Below are 25,357 nucleotides of genomic sequence, written 5' to 3' on the forward strand. Positions count from 1 at the left end.
ATAGTCTGAATTACAGAAAATCTTTTTCTCTTACATTTCAAGGATTTTAAGACCATTACACCTTCACCTTACTAGTCCTGTAATGTATCCTAAGCCATCAAGTAGCTTCATTCACTCTATTCACAAAGATTTTCTACATGCAATTTCCAGACACTTACATGGACATTAAAAGTTATCTTCCCCCAAAGCCCCATGACCAACTGCATTAATGTGCAGATTTTGCCATTGGCAGTTCATTACCAACTGCATTTGGCTCAGTTTGAGACCTRTCTCAGCTGGAGCTTGATTTTGCTTCAGATCTGTCCCCTTCAGTACTAGTGAGGCTATCAGTATTTGAAACTGCTCTAAGTCACAGAGACATGCCTTAAAGGAAGATATAAACCCAGTATTATATCACACAGCAAAAATGCTATTGAACAAAAGAAGTTCAGAGTTGAAAACTATACTCTGTCCTTACAACCTTGCTGTATCTGAAACAGCATTGCATTAAATCACTTAAAATTCTCTCTCATACTGAAATGAGCTACCGTGTTTTCTCGTATGTGGCTGTACATCATACTACTCAAAATCACTTTTCCTTGTTTGCGTTGGAAACTCCTTGGCAGGAATTTGTCTCCAACTGTACATGGCATCTGGATCTTGTGCTTTGATTCAGTGTGTTTGCCTCGCATCATTCTGGATGAAAAGGGTAGTTCAGTCAGGCAGGTAATTTCTTCTTCATTTCTGAGTACCAATTTTCCTTTGTTTAAAAAATTGCCTGAAAAGCTGCACCTTAGATTTTTATGAGGATCCTAAAGGGGGAGGCAGTCGCCCTCAAATTCCTATCAAACTCCAGAATAAACAACTTAATGCAAAAAACTCAAAACAGATGACATGCCGCAGCTGCACTTTTTTAGGCTGCATTGATTTTTTTTTTCATTTAAATTTTGGTAACTGAATCAAATAGCAGAAAAAAAACTGCCAGGAATGTAGAAAATACATTTCTTGAATATCTTACCCTTTCATTTTTCAGCCTAGTTTTCAACAGATACAAGACTTTTTTAATCACAGTGTCTGAGTGTTTGGCCCTGCCTGTCCCATCCCCAAACACCTTTAATCAAATTTGATACAAGAATCAAGAACAGTAATATGAAGTGATATGAAGTTCCAGTTACCTTTATGAGATTAGGCTACCACATAAAGGGAAAGCTAATTTAAAACACACCCAGGAACTGGGCCAGGGGAGCAGCAGCATTAGCTCAGCCCATTAATTATCAGAAACTTCACATGATAGAAAGAAATTATTAACAGTCCAACCCAGAATAAKACACAAAATCAGACTTATACCTTATTAGATATCTGAATATCTAGCCGAGAGAGACAAATCCATAGGTGAACCAGGCTTCATTACTTGTTCTGCTGGTAGAACTGCTCATTTTAAAACAAGCATTAAGAAAAGCCCTCATCCCCTTCATTAGCATGACTCCTTTGACCTCACTGGCTTCCAGCATCTGCATCTATCCTTCACTCTTTAAGGCTCATCTCTTTACTTGATGCTACCTGATAATGGTTACTGATGCCAGCCGATAATGGTTAGGCGGGTAGCAAACTAGATAAGGCTCATTTCTTTCCCCAGTGCTTGCAGCTCAATGAGGGGCAAACCAGACAAAAGATATACAATAATCTATGTTCACAGATTCTGCACTCAGTTGCTAGGGAAAAAAAAGATAGGTGTTAAGAAGAAAAAGGTGTTATGGGCTTCTCAAGTGTAAGTGTAGGTGGAGCCTTTCCCTATTTATTTCTGCTGCAAGATTTTTATTTCTTTTGGAGGCAAAAAAAGAAATGTTCATGAAAATACATCCTTTACATTTATTTTTTCTGCACACATTATTAATTATTCCTGAGTGATGTACCTCATTTTCAGCTAAGATTTTATCACCTTCCTCTGTTCTCCTGCACATTCTTCAGCTGCTTTTTTTTTTTTTTTTTTTTTTTTNCTTCAAACCATCAAACCAATGCATCTATGTCCTGCTCGTCATTCCTGGAGAGCTCCAGCGCCACAGTGGAGCTCCAACATCAACGTTTACTTTCAGGACAGCACCTTGCTCAGTGGCCCTCAGGGACACACCGACATTAGCACTGTAGCTCACATCAGAAGGATGCTGGTCACCCACACCAGCTGTGCTTTTCTCCACATTACAATGTGGTCTCAAAACACAAAGAGTGGACTGGGTTCAGACTAAAACTGCCTTTCCAGACCACATCTACTGCAGACCTCTATAGCCTCTAAAGAGTGTTCAGACCATGGGACAAAACTAGAATCGGTCCAAAGAAAAAAATCCTAGAAATGTTTGCTTCATCAAACAGTTTTGTTCTACAGATCTGATCTTTCAATCTTGAAAATATAGCATAGCTCTGTCACAGTAGAAATGATCATCTGAATTTTTCCCCTACCTCTCTCAATGACAGTGGCACCGAACACGAGGGGAGAAATTGCCCCAGAATCTCCATGGAACATTTCTATAACTTCAATGTATCAATGTTTGTAACTGATATAAATGCACCCTCAGCATTTTTTTTCTCTGCTTATTTAAATTGTTAGCTATACATAAGGGCGAGTTTGCTCTTGCCTGAGCCTATGTTGTGGCTAAATTGCTTTCCAAGTGCAAGTTCATTAATAACTGTTAGATTTGAGATTAATTCAGTTGCATGGGATCCACTCAAGCTGGGAGGGTTAAAGCTGCATTGCCTCTGGAGAAATAAAATACAAAAAAMCAAACAACAGAGGAAGATCTTAAAACTAAGGTTAACTCTGCTGTTTGGGAATGTAAAAATTGCACTCTTATTCTATATATCTAATTGACTCACTGAGTAAAAGGGAGGGCTGAGTTCTTTGGTTTGGTTAATCTTGTGCAACTTGGATGAATACACGTGGGGTAAGTTACACAGAATTAATTAAAAATGGACTGCCAGAGTGCCAAGCTACAATACAGATACAGTAGTTTTCTATTGCACTTGTGATACATTCAGACCTAAACTATCTTGACAAGACCATGCTATTGCTATTGCTTCTATTGCTTCTGACACTCATTAGACTACAGTGATAGGTAAGAGAGCAGAAACAATGTTAGTAATCTCTCTGGGTAGTTTTTTGTTTTGTTTTTCATTTTTTAGTGCTGTGATATTTCTGTGGAATTATATTAATGAAGTTACAAGGATGAAGACAAAATATGAAGAGACATCTGCACTTTTAAGTGCTGCTGCACAAAAAACCAACAAACTGCTAAAAGCACTTACTGTAGCTCCATATCTGAGGTTCATCCTGTTTTAGCTGGAACTGGAGTCTGTAAATAATAATTCAGCAAATCAAATTAATGACATTGAAAGGAATTACAGAGGCATCTGGGTTACACATTTATCTAACCATATATGAGTTCCCTTAAAATGGCACTTGATGTTTTCACAAATTGAATTAGACACAATCTCACAGTGTACATTAGCAGAAATTAAATACTGAACTAGTTCCAGAAAACCTACATCTCCGGCATGCTCTCAAAAACATTTTATTGGTGAGCATAAAACAGTCTAGATAGGCTCAACAACAGTCGCTGCATTTTTATTGAGACGAGTGAACTTTACATGGGAAATAAATCACAGCTTCAGCAAACATGAGTGCTCATCACCCTCTGACCTTGCACATCCGACTTCCCCAGGGACCCGCGCAGTCAGCGCTGGGTTGCCACTGAGTTTCACATAACATAAAGGCCTTACAGGAAAGACTGCTTCGGTCAGAACAGCATTAACGTTACGGACTGAGAGCCGTGGAGATGGCTTGGAAACACTGGCTGTGGGTTGTTCTCCCTCCAGCTGTGCCTCCTCACTGATGGGACTGTGTTTGGCACAGGGCTGCTGTAATCAGCTTACCCTCACKTAGAGAGGGCTTTTTAGCAGAGACCTTCCCTTAAAACTATCTATATAACCCCTTAATGACTACTGTCCAAGGAGTACAAAAACAATCGACCTTTCCTTCCACTTCTCATTTCTGAAACTTGCTTTTACACTCGTTATTACCATGTTCTAAAAGGTTTTTTTTTTAAATTAACTGTTTGATAAGACTGTGAATGAAGTGCAGCAAGCACCTGCCTCCCAGGAGATCATGGCCACCAAGAGAAGGAAATATCYCTTTTCCTGCTTCAAAAGCCCCTTGTATATAATGGCTGGTTATATTACAGCTCACCGTGCATTAATTCTGATTTACTTGTTTTCCATTGCTGTGGGTTACAATCTGACAACCACCACAAGTAAACACATAGCTGGGAATAGAAAAGGTACAAGGGAAAAAAAGGTGTTTCAGTCAAGATGTGCTAGTCAAAGTGTTAACTGAAGTGAACTGGAACTGGGACATAACAAGAAGCATCTGGTGTTTAATGTAGCCATAGTGATTTTGTAATTAAAGGAAAATAGCTACTATGCTGAGGCTGTAAATATCAGGGAGCTCTGGTCTACTTATCGGTCTAAATCACTGGCTATTGCCAAGCTGGCAAAGCAATATGGACTTCAATGATAAAAAAAATAGTTTGTGTCAGCATTTGCTGACTTTAGTAGAGGTGTCTAACAAAAACAAGGGTGTGTTTCAGCATTGCTTCTGTACATTGGACAGGATGGAATTGTAGCCATGTTATAACAATAGAGGAAAAAAGTGATTTCTGCACRCTACCAGCTCCTGTGAGAATATGGGAATTTGAAAGATTTTTGTGTGAAACAGTTTATTCTAGTGCCATAGTCTATTTTAGTTTATTCTTGCTTCAAAACTATGGCACTTTTCCCTTCCAGCTTTGCAGGTGTGGACATAAAACATTTGAAGGAAAGGAGAATTCTAATAATATCCTGTCAGATCTATTTTAGAACCAGTGTGGCCAATAAGCTGCTGTTCATACCAGTCTAAAGGATTCCAAATCAATGGAAGTTCATAAATACTATTTAGCTGTCTGACAGCTTTTCCTCCAATTTCTCATAATGGGAATCTGTGCCAAATGAATCCGTTCATGCTGCACTGCCCTTGCATAGACAATGTTGAATTTTTAATGTTTCATTCTTCTTTGTATGCTTCTAAATTGCAGTCAACATTCTGCACTAAATAAATAAATAAATAAATAAATAAATAAATAAATAAATAAATAAATACATCAATCAGCTATATTCTTTAATTATCAAAGCAGTTCCCGGGTGATGTATTGGAGGAATTGTTAAATTTGTGCATATTTTCTAGCCCTTGGGTTAGCTGAAAATGTACGTGTCTCCTGGTGGACTGGACCACAGCATGAGCCACGATTCTCTCTGGCCTTCAGCTGAGTGCTCACCTGGCTTCTGTGCTCTCCTGTCTGCTTTCTCCCTCCATTTAGAGGTGACAAACCACTGGTTTGTGCACAGCAGAAACATATATTTTTGTTGTTGTTGTAGCTGCCTGAAAAGGCACTGAAGTTCTGCTGCCTTTGGATTAAATACAATACAAACACAGCTGATGCCTAATTCATAGGTCTTAAGCACAACTTGAGCTAGCAACTAGCCTGGGGAGCTTCCACCTTGCTTGGCCCTCAATGCTGTTACTAGTTCTCTGCTGAGGCTGGTGCTCAAGGCAGTGCAGAGCACCAAGGGCTCCCCAGCTGCATCAGGTCCAAGACATGGTGGGTGGTGGTAGTTACAGGATGAGCCTTCATCCTGAAGCTGGGCTTACACATGCTGTTCACTCATCTCTGCTTCCAAAGGGTGACCTACAGCGAAGGAATAGGCATGGGGGGGATGAGGGAAAAAGGAACAGTGCAAATGTCAAGAATGTGAATCACATGAATGAGAGCATAAAGCTAAGGATCTAGCAATAGCTACATTTTTATATTAACTTCTCAGTTCAGTGTGACATAGAATATTTATATTCATTGGAATATGAATATGAGGTCCTGAACAAGATTAACAAGTGTGACAGAGCCATGGAACAGGCTGCCCAGGGAGGCTGTGGAGTCTCCTTCTCTGGAGATCTTCCAAACCCGCCTGGATGCCRCCCTGTGCCCCGAGCTCTGGGTGTCCCTGCTGGAGCAGGGGGTTGTACTAGATGATCTCTGGAGGTCCCTTCCAACCTCAACCATTCTGGAATTCTGTGATTTTGTGAAGTGCAACGTGCTGTTACACTGACACACATCAAGAAACGGTCCCCAGGACAGGCAGTCTCTAAGGAGCTCACTAGCTAAACAGTAAAAGTGGAGAAATGGCTGGAATGGAGAGGCAATCCATTCATGAGCTAGAGCCTGTCACTAAGGACAGAGCCAAGAAACCACCTGCATTTTTCAAGTGAAGGAAATGTTGGAAGAGAAATCTCAGAAGATGATTTGTTTTTATTAGAAGTTGTGCCAAATTGGAAGTTAGAAAGATAAATGGAAACTGCCCTTTCACTTCCCAGTCTAAAGTCGCTTGCTAATTCAATTCCAAACTCCATGTTCAAGCTTATAGTCTTTGACAGAAAACTAGAGTAAAACTTTATTCCCTGTAAATTAAGGTTTTCTACATTTTTGTTTTTCAAAACTTCCCYACACATGCATTTATAGGGATTTATCTCTAACAGGTCAGCTATAACTTACCAAGGATTTGTGACCAGTCTCTATTGTATTAAAATAAAATCTATGAAATGCAAGAGCTAATCCTCAAAAAAAAAAAAAGAAATATGTCAAATTATTTGAACTTGCACAAAATACCATATTAACAGAAATTAATTTTTTTTTTTTTTTTTTTTTTTTTACTATTTAAATCCTTAAAATGAACATGGAGTGTGCACAGCTGCTTTATTCTGCACGGCTGCTTTGAATACAGTTCAGGCTGATTTTGTCCACATTATAAATTTGTTAGCATTAGGTTACTCCTTGTACCAGCCCCAAATCTTCTCTTTTCTTTTAAAATCAGACCCCTTTAATCTGTGGGTCTCGAGATTGTTAGCTGAAACAGCTGTCAGGAAGAAAAATTTTTTTAGGTGATTGATAGATTTGGGGAGAGAAGAGAGTAGTTCTCAGGAGAGAGGGGAACAAAGCAAACTCAACCAAGTTCAACATGATAAACRGGCACCTCAAGACAGAGAACTGTCCAGATCCTTGAAGCCTTCAGGGAGGAGAAAAACGCCTAAATGGATTAGGGTGAGCTGAGGAGCAGGAGAGGATTGACCTTGGTAGACGACAAAYCAAAGGAGCTGGGAAGAAGAATTGGAAGAGAAAAAGAAAAGATAGTTTGAGGTAAGATGGAAACTTTTAGAGCTAGTGGCCACTTATGCAGCCTTTTGGTGCTATAGAGTGGAAGATGTGCAGAAAACCTGGCAATTTGGAGACTAGTGTGGTGGGGCTGGGTATTTAGAGAACAAGAGAAGGCCCTTGCTTTTTTGACCAAGGCTAGCTAGGTCTAAGATTAGGCTGTGCTGTTTGAAATACAAAAAATGTGTTTAGGCCTAGGCATATTTATACCCAAAGAAAGAAGAGAGCAAATGGAGAAAAAATTAAATTTTAAAYAAGTTACTCCATCTCCAAGACAGAAAAACCAACCCAAAGCCTGCTGACTAGTTTTTTTAATCTAATACTTTTGTTAAGAAAATCTGTGGAACTGATACTTCTTTTGGAGTTCCAGTCTGGTTTCCTATGGATGGAGAGGAGGGAGGAAAAAGGACACAGGCAGTTTTTAACGAGTGTCTTTCATCTAGGCTAGAGGCCTTTCGGGTTGACATATTACAGCTGGCTGGTTTGGACATCAATGCTKCAGACATTTCTAGGACTTTGTTTTTCAAAGTTTTCAGGAGGCTGCCACCAAAAATTTAGAATGTGACAATGTAGCACAAGCACATGTTAGTGCAAATGAATGCTCCCGTTTTATAAAGGTGATGGAAGATGTCTTCTTCAATGAGTGGACCCTGCAGAAATGGCCCTCTCATGGGTTCATCATTGTTAGTTGGCAGCTTGTTCCTTTGCAGTAGACTACAAATTCTGCAGCAGTTCAACAGAGAAAATTACAAACTCTGAACACTCTCTTCAATGTTATGTGTCACTATTTCTGATGGATTTTCACAGTTCCAGGCAATCTAGTGTTAAATTCTCTTTGATATAGGGGTATGGGTTACCACAGACTCTGTATCTGCACATTTTGCCAGTCCTCTGTGGAAATGATGTCTGGAGTAAGATCAGTGAGCTACCCATCATATGGCTTATGTGTTTTTACTATAGTTTCTGCCACAGGTTGCTTGATGAGTAATAAAAGGCATTTGGAGCACAGTGCTTTCGCAAGGCAGTTTTTCATGGCAATTTAGCTTTTCTTGGTTCCAGCCACGCCACTTTCCATTCAAACACCTTATGCTGTGCTAAAACAAACAAAGTGGTTTAAACCTATGGCACTACTAAACAACAATTCATCTCATTACATTCGAACACAGACACTAGTTAGATGGAGAGTAGGTTACTCTGGGGCTGAAAATTTAGGGCCATCGTTACCTCACATATTGAAGACAACCAGAGAATGTCCCTGTAGTTAAGGCTTTTAACAACAGCCTGATATTATTTTTTCTTTCATCCCAAATTCTTTGTCAATGATGAGAATATTATTTTCTCACCCTTTGTTCAGCAGTTTAACATACAGATATTGTTTTCAAAATGCATATTTAATCTGTATGTCCATTCTTTCTTCTGAACTGATTTTGCTCTTCTATTTTTTCCACCAAAGKTGTAGGACTAATTATGCAAACTGTAACACCATTTTGATGTTGTGCATGTATGTATATGTATGTTAAGTACGTATATATATAWAAAAAAAACAGCACTTAAGCAAATAGGCCAGTGTGCACTGTTTTTAACTTGCTCTATGCTCAGAATAAAAAAAGGACACCGGTTATTCATTGSAGCATGAGCCAAAATAAATCCATTTTTAAATGCTGGAGTCTCTCACTGAATAAAAATTGAAGGACTGTACTCTGACAACAGAGTACAGCCACCTACTTATGGCATGTCAGGATAGCAATAAGTGACTCACCACCCACCTACACTCCAAGGATACCAAGGCCTGATGTCTCTGTCAAGAAGCTGTCACAACAGTGAATTTAGACAGTTTTTTCCTACTGCCCACAGTCTGTACAGTACTCACCACTTGTTCACTTTTCCAGGTCATCAACCTCTAAAACATCCCAAGGTGAAAATGAGTGGGAGTACCATAACATAAACACTTCCCTTTATTAGTAAGTTTGTACTAATATTTGCTTTAAAATCTGTTTGCTGATAAATGCCAATTAAATAACAACTAGCAGCACTACTTTGACTCTCCCTTTGGGTCTTTTGGATGCTTTAATTTGTGGGGCAATCAACAAATCCCACACAGGTTTTTTTCCCCACACATCCCACACAATAATCACAATGTAAAGTGATTAAAATCCCCAGTAGGAGAAAGGGAAGAGGAATTTACATAGTGGGAAGAAAGTGGGAGGAAACATCTGGAGTAGRTAGATTATGAGAGTTCCCAGCTGTGTCATCAGCTTGCTGATGATCTTAAAATKAAGCTTTTTCCTTGTGATGATCAATGAAACACAGAGAATATTCCAGCTGTGAAGAGATTCAAGAAATGGTTTGTCTGATAAGCCATCAGCCTGTGTTTCCTGAGTTTTCTTTATCCTTTGAGGAGCTGATATCTGCCAGTGGCTTGAACAATGCCTAATTTCGAATATGTTTTATGTACTTGGGAATTAGGTTGAGTGTAGTTAGCAAGTGATAAAAATAACCTTCTTGTTTCACAGTGATGTCAAAGGTTAGGTGGAGATGAGAACGTAAAGAGAGTAGGGAAAAGAAATCATAGGTAAAATGAAAAGGAGGAAGCAGAAAATGCTTGCAAAATAATCAAATGTACTAGGTACATTTGTACCTAAAGTATCAAATGTACTAGGGCCAAATATCTGCAGGAGGCCAGCAAAGCTGTGCTGCCTCCTTCATGATCCCCTCCCAAACGCCTGCTGCACATTTTGCTCCCAAATGTTGGCTGGACATTGTGTGAACGAGTATTAGGTGGTACAGCCCAAAACCACTTCTGGGAATATGGTACAAATTGGGCAGTATGGATGACTATGGATGACATGGGCTTGTGCCCGAGTCTTCTTCTTGCTTCATTTTTAAATGTGAGGGAGTCAAAGGAGATCAGGTTCTTTCCCAGTTGTTTTTTGGGGCTTATACAGGGAGAAGCTTGAGGTGTGGGAGGAGCAGTTTGACTGAACTCTGCTCTGTTTGCATCATTGGTCTGTCCATCAGCCAAATCAAGCCACTTGATATTTAAGTGACATGTTGTCACATAGGTGTCCAGTTTTCCAGAAGTACGTGAAGGCATCACACCCACCTGCTAAAAGCAATGATCTCGATTCCTACAAGCAATTACTACTGCAACATCAAAGCAGCTGGAGCCCCTTCATGAAACATCATTTATGTTTTGGCTTTTTAGTTATTCAGCCAGAGGTAATGCCAGAACCGGCACACTTGCAACCCCCGGAGTCATTCTACATACACAGCATGAGCAGTTTCCTCCATCCCTTTAAAAGTGAGAGAAATCCTTCAGAAACAGGCTACTCTGTGGTAGATGGAGTTTTACCACTGCAGTTTAAGGGTGACTACTCAGGTCTCATAGTAACATTTAATTTGCTGATTATTTCAGTATATCGAGTCCATATGTCCTGTATATTTGTCTTTACAGTACCTACCTGCTATGGAATAGCAGCTCAGATCTGGATGCCTTCTTGTTTTACCTCTTTCATCCTTCTTGCATTGCTGGAAAAGTTTGAACTTCAGGGAGTGGCAGTGGTTCTACGCTCTTTTTCACTGGTTTTAGGCAAAGAATAAAGTAGGATTTGAACTAGTTCCTTCAGCAAAAGGCAGGTGATAAAAAAATTCTTAAACCCACAGATACTCAAGACTGTATTATTATTTGAGAACCTTTGTTTTCATATTAAAAAAGCTATGAATTTAGTCCTGATTGCATGAAAGTGTGAGTTCCAACACTTCAAATGTCAAATAAAAAAGACCCAATTGTACTACATTTCTTCTGCACATTACAAGGGTTTAGGGAGCAACAAAAAATATTCTTTTTATATGCCAGTGTGATACAAAGTGTTCATTTCTAGATAATAGGAAGGATAATCTTTCGAGAGTGGACACAAGCTAGTACATGTGGACAATATGAAAGCAAATTCAGATCTACTATGCAGGCTAAATTATGGTGGGCTAAAATGTATGGTCTTGCATAGGTTTGAGAAGAATTATATGAGGCACAGCAGGAGAACAGAGGGAAGTGGGTGGAAAGAGGGTGAAGGCCATCGTGTGGGGTTGTGAGATATCCTTATTTGCACTGAAGTCTGCACTGAAGAGAAAGCCAGATCTACGCTAGGAGTGTTGTGTGAGTTAGCTTTGTAGGGTTAGGCTATACCATGGCACAATGTCCATCCTTCAGTTATGAGCTGTACTAGTAAAGATCTCCTTCTGCTCACACAGCAACATCTCTTAAGCAAAGCAAAAGAAAGAAAGAAAGAAAGAAAGAAAGAAAGAAAGAAAGAAAGAAAGAAAGAAAGAAAGAAAGAAAGAAAGAAAGAAAGAAAGAAAGAAAGAAANGAAAGAAAGAAAGAAAGAAAGAAAGAAAGAAAGAAAGAAAGAAAGAAAGAAAGAAAGAAAGAAAGAAAGAAAGAAAGAAAGAAAGAAAGAAAGAAGCACCTCTGCTGATACATCTTAATCTACACTAGAGGTTTGTGCTGGCACAGCTAAGCTGGTCACAGCTCACACTTCATCACTCTCCTGATTGATGTCCATACCTTGCAACAGTTTGTCAAGCTGATCAGGCCAAGTCTGAGCCAGGGGAGAGGGAGCTGAAAGGAAGATCAGTAAGCAGAACAGTGGTGAGATTTTCATGCTGTAATCGCAGAGACTGAGTAAGAGGGGAAAGAAAATCAAAATATTAAAACAAACAGTATTTTCCATTGCTTAATGCTGAGCTTTTAACTTCAACCATAAAACCATGGGGAATCTTTTGGTTTAAAAAATAAATCATTGCTTTTCCTTGCTTTGTTACCTGGCTTTTTTTTCCTGTCTGATGGTATTTTGTTGAAAGAGAATTATAAKATATATTCTTTCTTAATATAAAGGTGTATTAGCCTGTAAAATTGAAAGGTAGCCTGTTTATGTTGAATATATGGATCTTAAAAATTCATGGTCTGGTGTTCCATTACATGGGAAAAGTAATTTATTTTGACCAAAACATTCCGTTGCCATTGCAATTCTCCTCCACCCTTTAAATTTATTATGCTGGCTGCTCTTTTCTTCTAACTACTGTTGAAACACCACCCTTTCACTCACATTCCTTTTGGTTTCTCACATATTATTTATTTAAACAACAGTTATCTTAGGTCCAGCGTTTTTCCTGTAAGTAATACTGGAGCTTGATTTCCAGTATGGGATATCAAACAATAGAAATTATTGCTGTGGATTAATGGAAGTGATTAATGTAATACAGCCAACCAATGCTCCACTGAATTCTCTCCAATTTTAATATTACTGCACTATATTTATGATAGACGCAGTGTCCATGTGCATGCATGTATGTGTGACACGCATGTAGAGGTGTGTGTTCATAGCCTATGTATGGCATGTATGGAAAGTATGGCATACATAGCCTATGTATGACAGGTATTTTATATGGTTAGTATAATCTATATATGCTCACTCTCAGTCATCCAGGGAGTATTAGGATTAACTGATAATGCAAAAACACAGGTAGTAAAAACCTGTTTAAATCAGGCCAGCAGGGCAATGGGGGAAGACTGGAGTAAGGAAAAACATGTGGATCAGGGACGCTGCTGACAAAGCAAGACCAGCAACCTCCAAAGCCAGCGAGCCTGCCCAGCACCACAGAAGTGCTCTTTGTAAGGAGCCAGTCTGCACGTCTCCCATCCTCTGGATGACAGAGGAAAACAAACTACCTGTTTTTTYCACTCCTGAGAAGAACCTCGAGATCAGAAGAATGCTAGCACTGATTTTCTGGTTTTTCAAWCCTGGGAAAAGCTATTTAGTTTTAAGAAGACTCCCCTCCCATTTTTAGTACATGGTCTTTGATGTATAAGTTTCCATCTATTGTATTAATGCTGAATTAGAAGTCATCTTACAGGACTTCCAGTTGCCTCTGTGAAGCTGTGATGTACAGGCCTTGCTTGTACCTAGCTGTGCTTGACACTTGCAGTATTCCCCATCTGCATCCACCTTCGCAAGCTACTGCTGGCTACACCATGCAGGCCTAGGGCACAGTAAGATGCTTATCTCTGCAGAACACCCACTTCACTATTCCACCAGCACAAATGATGAGCCCCTCTGAGTCTTGATTGGGTTTTTAACCATTGGAAATTATTTTCATGGCATCTTTTAAACTGACTTCAATAGAAGACAGACCCCACTTAYTTAGTACTGCAGAAGCTTTTGGGTAGATACTCTTATTAAAAGCAGGACCCTACTGAAATCCATCAATTTTAGTGAGTTAGAAGCATGACTTAGTGCCTACGATCAGTTGTGCATAATACAAACACAGACAGTAAGGTTGTCATATATCATCACTGTTTTTAAGGTATGCAGGCTTTTATAAATCAGTGCTTAGAAGTTTTAAGGGACTAGCAAACAACTATTTAGCATTGCACTTGGGCACAGGCGTAAAAGTAGTGCTTGTCAGGAGTTTGGGCTTCCATATTACACAAAATTCCCACTTCTTTAATTTATAGGTAGTCTGGGTTGGTTCCAAGCCCTTTGTAATTTAAATATTTTGCAAGCAGYAAGTTCCTAAAATCCTGAAGCTGATGGTTTCTGATGGATGATAATATAAGCAAACAGTTTAAAGAGCTTGTCAAGCTGACTGAGTAGCAAGATGGACTCCAGCTACCAGGTATAAGCACTGCTGAATTAGGGATCCCAGCAAGCCCCATACCCCTGCTTYCAGGGCGAGTGGAAGAACAGACTATGCAAAGATTAGACTTCTTGTGATAAACCCAACAGGCACCCCAGAGAATGCTCCCTTATATCCAGTGAAAGTTCCTCAAACTCATTGTTTCAGCCAAAGATAATCAGCTCTTTGAAAGCAGATTTTCTTTTTCTGATCAGTTCTACTGATAGATGAGTTCTCCAAAAGCAGGAAAGTCATCCTTTGACTCTTTTGCTATTGGATTTTTTCTTCTCTTTCTTTGTTTTTGACTCTTTTGCTATTGGATTTTTTCTTCTCTTTCTTTGTTTTTGCCTTCTTGCCTTTTTACAGTCCATTTACACCATTTAATATTGTCTGTCCATTCTGAGTCAGTGCCAGGGCAGGAGACAATGAATCAGTGCTAGACTAGACCTGTGTCAGACTTAGGATTTTCTTAGTCTTCCTAGGATAGAAAAGAACCTCAAAACATCTCTTTTTATCTGTATACCCAACACTGAACTGCATAGAAAGTTTTGAGCGTTTTTTTCTAACTTGCCTGGTTACACAATCCAATAGGGAACCTTACAATAGTGACCGGTCAACAAAGAAACCGTGTGGTAACATTGGTTTGCACAACTCTCTCTTCAAGCAATACTGAATAATGAACAAGCAGCAGAAGAGTCCCCAGCTTTCCTTTGTTAAATCTCAAGCAAAGGAATAGCTTTCCTCAGACAAGCTGCTTGTAAAAATGCAGACTGTAATTGGTCTTTCGGGGAAAAGTTTCAAGAAACCTAGATATGGAATATAATGGTGCTGGGTCACTAAGGTCTCTTAATTTGAACCACTGCTATCCTAACTTGGCATTCAGGAGCAATATCCTGCAGTGGTATTTTCTTTTCGAAGAGATATATAATTTTGGGTTTGCCTCCATGTGTACTTGAAATTCTATGGCAGCTTCTATATGTGTAGAATCATTACCAAGCCATTAAAAATGGTAAGTTAAAAAATACCATATCTCAGAACTGCTTTAAAAATCACTGTGCTTTAGCAATCATATATTGAATTCACTTATTTTTATATTCTTCTATTTATTTTCTGCTTTTAGGATTCACAGATTCAAGTTTTTTTCCAGGCATGAAGATTTCTTCCCTTAGTGAGCTAAGATTCCTATAAGATCCCATTATATGAGGATATCCAGTTTTAAGGACAGCAACAAATATTGTGAGACTCACCATAAAACAGGAAGAGTTGGCGGTGCTGCAGTAAGGATATTAACTTTCGTATCTTCTCAAACTGCAGTTTCTATTAATAGCATCTGCCTGGCTTTACACCTTCTGCAGTTAATTATACAGGTTCCCCCTGTACTTCCTTTACTGCAGGGTCTGTATGAACTGGTACTGTAGTTGACGGATTGCATATGGTTGCTCCACAGTAAACATCCCAGACGTAAAATTTGTTCTAAAAAAAAAAAGTCATATTAAAAAAAAAACAAGCACAGATTTAGTAAGGAGGTTAAGGGGGTGAGGAGCTGTCTGTATTCCCACTGCAGCATGGAAAACTCATATTCTCTGTACAGCATCACTGTATTTTATATTTTTTGGCAGGCGTGCCTGGCACTCTTGAGTGGCCACATTATCACATGTGTGTGGAAAACAGGTGGGTGCAGTTTCACAGYAGTTTCTCCTTCAAACATCCCCTGTTGTGTATGTCAATATGATTCAACCTGGTCTTTCACAGTGGAAAGCTGTGCCCTGCACACACAGAGTGGGTTTGCTTGGGCAAGGCATCAAGGGTGCAATTCAGCGCATCCCTCTTTGGATAGCTGCTAGGGAGACACCTTCCTCTGGGACAGTCACTTCTTTTATCAATGGAAGGTAACAAGCATTTTCAAGAACGTGCTTCACCTAACCTACTTACCCACGGACCAGCTTTAGGAGACATTAGCAGGGCTCTACAAGTGATAGTCTCTCACCACAAGCTGTGGTGAGGACTTAGCTTGGGTGCTTGTACCTTGCCAGATGAAGACCACCCATTTCTAGACAGAACTGGCACTTTTTTCAGAGTACCTGGAGGTCATTATTGCAAAGTGCCAGATTTTACATTTCTAAATGATGATTAATAAATAGCTCTATATGGTTAGTCCCTAAAACTAAAACATTATTGACGAGAATWTGCACAGCGGTATCTTCCACGTGTGTTATGCCTTTAAGCTACATCTTTATCTAGGTGTAGATCTAATACATCTAAATGCTTTAGATTTACAATCTAAATACATTTAATGCTTTATTTATTTACTTTCCAGGGTCCACAACAGTTTAATTAAAGTTTCTTATCCAGTGTTTTATATAGTACAGATCTTCAAATGCTTTGTCACCGGTCCATGCAGCATCACCAAGGGTTACCAACCTGCTCATTTGACAGGGATGTGTTTGCAATAGGGTCATAAAACAGATGTGGCARGTCAGGTGATAAAGGCAAAGGTGTGGTACCCACCTGCTCTCTAGGCAAAGGCACCAGCAAAAGGTCCACGCTCTGCAGTGCTGCACCCCGCTTCCCACTTTACCATCCATACTGCAGACACAGCTGGACTGTGATTTTCAGATTGGGCTGATGAGCAGGGTCTCCCTGTGGAGCTATGGAGCAGGAGAGATCCCGCAACGTGCACGTGGCAGGATATGAAATGCAGGTGCCCTCGGGGAGCAGTAGATGGGAAAAACACTCAGGTGAAACTCATGCAGGGCGTGAGGACCTGCCGGGTCTACAGAATATTGCTCTAAGTCCTGAGAGGTTGAAACTGCTCTGTAATAATGTCTTGCTGTTACACTGGGGAGCTCCAGCAGGACTGTTGAGGCTCTGCACATATCTATGCTACGACACTGAACCTCTCTTCTTTTTCTTTCACACATAGAACCCTGTTCATGTTGGGACCTCTTCTGTTGGAGTCTAGAAACTAAGGATCTAGAGACTGGCAATGTTACATTTTCCATTCTGTTCCTTTCCAAAATAAATTATGTATATGTATATATATGCTTCTGCACATGTAATATGTGTGTGAGTGTATCTATTTATCTCCTACAGAGTGAAAGAAAAGGAGGGAGGATGCCATTTTGTCCTTTGTCCCTTCCAATCCTGGCATTTTTAGCAAGCTTTTCACACTGAAAGCTCCTTGCCTTCTTTCTACCAACTGGAAGCCAGCACGCCTTCCCCCTTTACTGACAGCCAGATGGGACATGTCTCATCTGCAAAGGGCGGAACAGATTTTGTCTCATAAGTGGTACCATGTCTTTATAGCTATTTTTGCAACTCTGTGAATACCACATTCTGACTGAGGCCTCTGGGGTGCTCCAACATTAAGCATATTAGCATTAAAATAAGTAATTTGGAATAAGTAATTTGGAATAAAGTTTTTTTTCATAAGAGTCAGGGGTAATTTTATTGATGTTCTTGGCAATATCCAACATTAGAAATCTTTATTTTAGGATTACATAAATATTATAAAAGTGGTCCAGTAAAATTAGAAAATGTGTTGAAATTAGATTTCCTTAACATCTTGATGGCAGGAAGAAGTTAGTTATTAAAATGGAATATTGATAGCTCCAAGCATTCAAAATTCATAATATTTAAGTTGAATGATTTTTTATTTCAGTAATATGTGGTAGTGTTTTTCTTTTCCCCTTCTGAGTCTTTTTCCTTGAGGTGTCTAATGGTTTTCAAACCATTCCATGCAACCATCAGGCCAAAGGTATTTTTTTAACACTTCCTTACAATATGCACCCACATATCAATGGAACTGCAGAAATTATTTCAAATATAATCAGAGTTGGTGACTCCGAGAAGATGAAAAATGTTGATCTCCCTGCTCTAAGAAACCTGCCTGAACACAGAACAAGAACTGGGTAATGTTTTCAAAGGGTGCATGGTGCCTAAAAAGACAAGTTAATACAATGGTGAACTTTGGGCCTTAATGGTGTTGGCTATCAAAGATAAGCACTATAYGTATTACAATCTTAATTTATGTTTATAATCTCTCTCATTTTCAGCACTAATCCTTGATCCAAATTAAAAAACAAAAACASTCCTCAACACATATGAGCCACCTAGGGTTCTGCACAGTTGAAGAGAGTCAGGCAGTATCTGAGTATCTGGGGAGACCTTTAAATTCAGATACTTGAGCACTGGACATTGGAATCTGGTGACTTGCAGGAGAAATCCAGGAGCAGGTTCCCAGAGAAATGCAGAGAGGTCTGGGCAGTGAGATGGATGGCAGCCAAAAGCAGCCATGAGTCACTGAAAGAAGAGCTTTGCCCAAGAGGGAGACATTTGTGGGTGGCAGCAAGAGCTAAATTTGTGCATAGAGTAATCCTCAGACWTTCTCTACTTTTAATACTTTGCTCCAACAAAATGGTAAAAGACCAATGTTTTATTTTAGACTATCCAGTAATTCTAATCTCTAGCAACGACAGAGCTGTCTCCAGACAGCCCACGTTTCTAGAAGAGTTATGTCTTGTAAGGACTGTGCATCATCTGGACTCATCTAAAGGCAGCCATCTGCTGCCCCCTTTCCTCCACAAGAGGCCATACGATGGAGACTCTGGTGTGTCCAAATTAGCAAGCACTCCAAACCACACTTGTCTTTGTGCAACCCAAAAGCTAGGGCCAGATTTGTGCACGTGCATTTTATACACATTGAGGGTTGAATTTGCAGCCTGCCTCACATTTGCAGCCTCATATGTCTGGCTGATGGGGGCAGGAAGAGCTTGGATAAGTGCTCAAATACAAACATTTGTGCTTCCTTAAACCTCTCATTCATAGCCATACTCAGAAAGAGCCAGGTGAGACTGAACTCTAGGGAGTGCCTATACCACAAAACCCTTTGGGTAGCAAAGTCTAGCAAACACTAGATTTTAAAGGCATTTATAATAAGCTTGAACACTTGTTTTTATTACTCATGGATTACGTGTCCTTAGGTTTTAGAATAAATATCCAAGACTTCGGGTGTCTCATATGCCTGAGAGACTGCTACAGTAAACATAAAAAATTTCACTGCCTAGTGATATTCTAGCTTGCTTATATTAATAAAAACAGATTAGTAGCAAAAAGAAAAAGAGGAAAAAGAAAATGCAAAATGAGAAAGAAAAAAAAAAAAACAGAAAATAGAAAACAGAAAAAGAGAGAGGCCTCGTCAGGGAGGCCAGAGAGACCAGACCTTGTCGGAGAGACCAGAACAAGAGTTTTGTCTGCTCTGGACCAGTGGGATGTTGCATAGTTTCTGCCCCTTTTTTATGGCAAAGTTTTTCAAGGGCAGTCCTTAGTGTTGTTATACAAAGTCACTAAACTGTTTCAAAAGTAAGGTTTTAGCAACCAAATACAGAAGTCTTCAAATCTCCAACCCAACTGTCTGTTTCATTTTGCTGACGTGTCAATCTGTAAGACTCAATTACCTGAGCTGGGGATTACGTACGAAGTTCAGCTTCTATTTAATTTTGTTAAACTGACTTTCTCTCCTGTTCCTCCTATGTGAGGAAAAAAAAAAGGTTAATGTGAACTTGGAGTTCTAAAAAATAGAATGCAAGTGAAACAGGTTTTAAAATACAGCCCAGTGACTTTTAAAGTAGTTCTCACAGTTACGGGGCTCTAATTGTCAATTTTGGAATACCTAAGGTTGAAGGTTCAGCCAGTGTCACTGAGTCTAAGCACAATTCATCCCTGGTTAGGCTCTCAAAACTTGCCATCATGGACATTTTCCCTAAATGAACAACTTAAGGTACATTTGAGTGAGTGCCTTTTCTTACCTTGTACTCATGTCTGTGATTGAAAGCTTAATGGTACTACATATCCAGTTTTTAAATCACTTTTGGTCGCTGTTTGCTGGACATGTAATATAAAACCTAGCCTATACACTACTTTCATATAAAGTATCAGAGTGTGGACTCACCTGTTTCTCAGCGGCTCAGCTCAGCCAGCAGATACTTTTACTTTTTTGAAATATCTGTGTGCTGTAGCATCTCTGATAGCATCTATAAAATAATATAAAAGAGTTTGGGCCATCCTTCAATGAAAGCTCTATGCCAGATTTTCAACTGCTCAGCAACCAAATGCAGCGCCGGACTCTCAGAAGGACCCAACTAGCCTGCAGAACCTTAACTGAATCCTAGGGAGATAATGTCCTAGGGATATTTTCCAAGCTGATGGAGTTAGGCATTCATTCCCAGGTTTTTCCACATATTGCAAGGTGCAGATTTTGGCATTTTCCTCAAGGAGGCGGCACCCATTTGATTGCTGCACTGCCACCATCCACAGGCCTCATGCTCTGCTGCTTGCTTGGCCTCGTGCTGCTCCATTTCTATCAGCTCAGAGGGCTGGATGGGTTCAGTACCGGCTCAGATGGGTTTTGCAACCGGTGAAGGCAAAGGCCGGGCATAYAGGAGTCAGAAGGGGTAGGAGTGCAGTGCTGAGATCTTAGGCTGGCTGGAGCTCCTGTGAAAGTCCAACTTGCCCTAGCTGTCTTAGGTTGATGGTTTACRTGTCAGTACTATTTAATGATTTTCCTAGTAATCAGCACATAAGACAAGAGGAAATGGTCCTATCATAAAGATCTGCAGAGTTTGCTTTGAGAGGTGACATGCATCAGAAAAGAGCAAAGATTGCTGTCACTTCYCATCTAACCCCTCATCTGTTACACAGATAAGTGACAGAGACATCCTAAGAAGGATGAAGCCTGCGTGGTGTGTGAGTCCTAATCCTGGAGGAGGGTTAGATGACTGAGATAACCGGAGCCCCCAGCATGGGGAGTCCCTGAGGTAGAGAGTCCAGTGGCCCAAAGGCCCAACAACACCTCTGGGGAAGTATCTGCAGAGCTTATTGCAAACAGCACYGTTTAAGTGTCTCCAAGTGACAAAGTTTCTGGGCACACCACAGAGCAGCACTGAGCCCTCCTTACACAAGTGCAGCACTTGTGTCACGCAGCAGTAGGATTCTTCTTCATTCCAGCTTCCACTGAAGTTAACTCAAAGTGTAAACTGATGAACCAAGGTAAAAAAAACGACATAGAAAGTTTAATTTGGTATTTTTTAGTTTTTTTTTTGTTGTTGTTGTTTAAATAGACTTAAGGAATCAAAACCAATTCTTCCTCCTCCCCTTGCACAAGAAACCTGGTGACGAGCACTAGGTGCTTGCTGCTGAGCAGAATACGTCTCCAGTTTGGGATCTCCAAGCATCAGGCCAGAATATCATGCCACAAAATACATCAGTCCTACAGCTTAGTCACAACTTGAAGTGATCTACCTCAAACTTTATGCCCCTTTTCTTGTGTAGCCTGTGCATGTGGCTTTTTGGTTACCGCAATCTGCAGGAGAAAATACACCCAAAGGTGTCTAATGCTCTCCTAACGAACGCGTGTTTTCCGCTGCAGCCTCCGGGGCTGACATCACTCCTGCCCKCCGCATTTGCCGGGTGTGCCAGGCACGGGGGCGGATTCGGGAGACTCTGGGCTACTCTGCTCATGTTGGACGAACGGATAACGGAGGCCACGCGGTTCCCTCGGAGGATTCTGAGATGAGTCAGCCCGTAAGAACTCCCGTTCGCTCTGGTGCTCTCCGAGCAGAGCCGGCAGCAGAAGTGCAAACGCTTCCAAGTGGGAGTGTTTCGTTCACTTGGTTAGTTAGTTAGTTAGTTAAACTCAAACGTTCTCCGCCGCCGCCGCCTCCCGCCGGGTAACGGAAAGTCCGAGGCGGCGCGAGAAACGTCACCCGCCGCCTCCGCGCCGGAGGGGCCGGCGCCATCCCCGCCGCGCGCCATAACGGCCCGCGGGGCAGGGCGGCGCTCCCGCGCGCGCCCGACGCTCCCGTTCGCGCCCAACGTCCCGGCGGAAGCAGGGCCGGCTCCCCCCCACACATACACAGCCCCGCCACACTGACACCCGCGCGGGCCAGGGCGAGGCGGCGGCGGCGGGAGGAGGAGGAGGAGGAGGAGGAGGGCTCGGCTTTGCCGCCGGCCCACGTCCCTCCCCGGCCGGGGAGGGGAAAGCGAGGGCCGAGCGCGGCAGTTTGGAGAGGGCTGCAAGCGCCCTCCTCCCTGCCCGCCCGCCCGCCCGCCGGGGAAGAGGAACGCGGGCGCCGCGGCGGGCGATGATAACTTAGGCGGCAGGGCGGGAGGTCGCCGCGCCGCGGGGCTGCCGCTCTCCCCGCAGGGTTTCCCTGCCCGCCTCGGGCCCGACATGTCCCAGGGCAGCAGCGGGGCGGAGGGGGCGGCCCAGGTGCCGCCGGGGCACAGGGAGAGGCAGAGGAAGAGGAGGCGGAGGAGGAGGAAGGAGAGCAGGACGCGGCTGGTGCGCTCCAACCTGCTGCCGCCCGAGGCCGAGGCGGAGAAGTCCAAGAGGACGGTGCTGGCCAGCAACCGCCTCAARACTACCAAGTACACGGCGCTCTCCTTCCTGCCCAAGAACCTCTTCGAGCAGTTCCACCGCCTGGCCAACGTCTACTTCGTCTTCATCGCCCTGCTCAACTTCGTGCCGGCCGTCAACGCCTTCCAGCCGGAGCTGGCCTTGGCGCCCGTGCTCTTCATCCTGGCCGTCACGGCCATCAAGGACCTGTGGGAGGACTACAGCCGCTACCGCTCCGACGAGGAGATCAACCACATGGAGTGCCTGGTGTACAGCAGGTGAGGCGGCCGCGGGGGCTCGTGTYGGCCCGTGTCCGAGCACGGGACTGCGGGCAGGCCCACGTGGAAGCGCTTTGGTTCAGCCCGAGCACCAGGAGGTGCCAGGTCATCCCTGGCGTCTCCCGCCTCTTCATCCAAAATTGCGGGTGTTCATAAAGTCCCTGGCATCCCAGGCGAAAGCTGGCCCCGCTGGGAATGCCGCGGTGGATTACTGGAATATGAGTAAGCAGCATTTCTGTGTGTGTATGTGCTCTGGCCTCTGTAGTGTGCTACGTTTGGAAGGGAGGATGGAGCGTGGCAGAGGGAGCGTGAGCGTCGCGAGCGCTGCTTGGTTTGCAGGCCTCGATGGGAGAACTTTGCTATGTTTGCAGGCATTAATGTGGCTGGAGTAATATGAGACCTTGCTCAAGTTATCTGCTATTAAATCTTTGCAGAGCAAAGGAGAGAGGCCGGAGGCTTCTGCCTTTGAGTTGAAGCGGGAGGTTTCGCGATGTGCAAAGTAGCGAGGCCGTGCTGGGTTTGCTTTCCTAAGGAATGCAACATGCACTGGACGTTTACTTTAAGTGAATCCTTTTTATTTATCGTCCCTGCTGTCACCGTTCCCTACCTCCCTCAGTGTTAGGTTCTCCATCCCCTCCAAACAGAAAGCTTTTGTTTTCTTTTTAATGATCTGGGCCGTAGTTTTAGACCGCTTCCTTGGTATCTATAAATCAGACTGAAATGACTTTTGTGTTAACATTTTCATGGGCTCAGAATCCAGCTTCACAGAACTTCTGTTTTGCTTTGAACCTTGCCAGAGTTGTCTCACAAGTAGCTCAAGCCATGATTTTCCTGAGGGTTGAGGGAAGACCACTTGCTTCCACCGGAGTAAGTTTTAGTTCCGTTTCATGCTCATGGATGTAGCAGAAGTGAGACACGTGCCAAGACGCTTGTACTGATTCTCCGAGCTGTCTGGGAGGGGTCCTCTGGGCTGACGTATGCAGGAAGGCAGGGATCAACTCTCCTCTTGCAGAAAAGTCCTGTAGAAAAAAAGAAAACTAAAAAAATCCACGCTCTCAACGTTCAGCAAACTTAATTTTTTTTTTTTTATTTCACAGACTCATATCACACAAGAAATCTCAGCCTGGGATATACCCCTGCCTATAGAGATGCACGYGTGGGAACACAAGGCACATGCTCTTATTTACATCAATTAAAGCAAAAATAACAAACCCAGCCAAATCACACATGTAGGCAGCACTAACAAGAGTCTGTGYCTACTGCCAAGCTCACCTGTAGCTGCTCTGTGAACAGTTCTGTGATGAGGGGGAGAGTGGCAGGATAARGGACTATTCTTGAAGTTAAATAGTGCTAATAAGAATAGTAAAATGTAGCCCTCTTCATATAAAAGTAGTTTAGAAACGGGTTGTCTGGTGTCCTGGGTTCAAAAATGAAGTACCTGTTGCTGAAACTGTTTGAAATACCCACAAATGCTAGTAGTAGTATATTAACTCTGGAATGTTTCTTCTCTCGGCAATTTTCCTGAGCCCTGTCTGCTGCCAAAAAAAAAAAGGGAGTAACTATGACAAAACTTGCCCCTTTGGTATTAATGTCACTTGTGCTGTTTTGGGAGTCCCACAAAAGCATACAGAAATGCTTATGTTCTGCCAGACCCAAATCAGAACTGTTCTCAGACTGCAGAATTTGGACTACTTTTGAGTGACATTTACATGGATTAATTTGAGAGAAGTTTGGGTAGCCTTTGTGTTTACATGAAAGGTACATATCGACTTAATCCCTGTGGGACAATGAATGTGAAAGCTCAGAGGCTCTCAGCCACCTATTCAAATAGAGGTTTTGAGTAGGAGCAAAGGGTAAATAAAGCAGTCTGCAGAAGCAGAGCAGCAGCTCCCCTATTTCCACCTCTAAGCGGTAATTAGGAATCAGTCCCTGTAGTCCTCCTCCTCCCCCCMMAAAAAAAATTAAGTAAAATAATTTGGTTTTATGTTTTTAATCTGCCTTTTTCTTTTTTAGACTTCCTTTAGCCTTTTTTTAAGGTTTACAAAATCACCTTCTGGAACACTCTCCAGCCCCAACTAAGTTTCCCAGTACCTCGCATGACTTCAGTAGCTGAAACTTGAAAGAGGGAACCAAGACTGAGATATTTGTGTCAAGCTCATGAATGTTGCTGGGTGTGAGTTTAGAAATGCTGTAATGCCAGAAGCAGGAAGGCTGTGATTTCATTTTGTTTCCTTATATTTTCTTCTGGACAAAATGATGAAGGATAGATGTCGCATAAAAAAGCAGTGATAACAGCTTTTCTCTCCATGTTTGTTTTACAGTGACTCTCTCTGCCTCTTTTTTTTTTTTTTTTTCCTCTTTTTTTTTCCTCTTTTTTTGTTCAGTGACTTCCTTGTGGTGTCATATAGGCAGACTCGATGCAAATCCTGTCCTCGATACAGGTGCTTCTGTAGGTAGGGCAGGTTAATGAACATCACCACAGTCATGTGCTCTCCTAGAGTTACTGGAAATAGTGGAGAGCAGTGGCTCCTCTCTTGCAGGTAGGTACTTCACAGGCTTGAAAGAGGCCTCCTTAAAGATGGGGTAGGCCTGAGACTCTGCACTGTGACAGGCTCCTTTTTCTGTCACCCACCCACACCGCTGAAAGAGGAGAACCACTTCAAACACAGYATAGCAGACAGTAGCTAGTTTTAACAGTGAGCAGGGTCTTTTGCTTCGCTGTACCAGAGTAAATGCCTTGATCTTA

General features: G+C 42.0%; 1 protein-coding gene across 1 annotated transcript in view; it reads left to right on the top strand.

Annotated features, from left to right (window-relative positions):
* Positions 1 to 22,168: 22,168 nt before the first annotated feature.
* The window catches only part of ATP10A (ATPase phospholipid transporting 10A (putative)), a 111,007-nt gene continuing 107,818 nt past the window's right edge, over positions 22,169 to 25,357 (top strand). Inside the window, exon 1 of the mRNA XM_026035618.1 lies at positions 22,169 to 22,611. Within this exon, the coding sequence (XP_025891403.1) occupies positions 22,169 to 22,611 (443 nt within the window). The remainder of the gene's footprint in view (positions 22,612 to 25,357) is intronic.

Source organism: Nothoprocta perdicaria, unplaced genomic scaffold (genome assembly GCF_003342845.1).
Source record: "Nothoprocta perdicaria isolate Ctin4 unplaced genomic scaffold, notPer1 scaffold_163, whole genome shotgun sequence".
Lineage (NCBI taxonomy): Eukaryota > Metazoa > Chordata > Aves > Tinamiformes > Tinamidae > Nothoprocta > Nothoprocta perdicaria.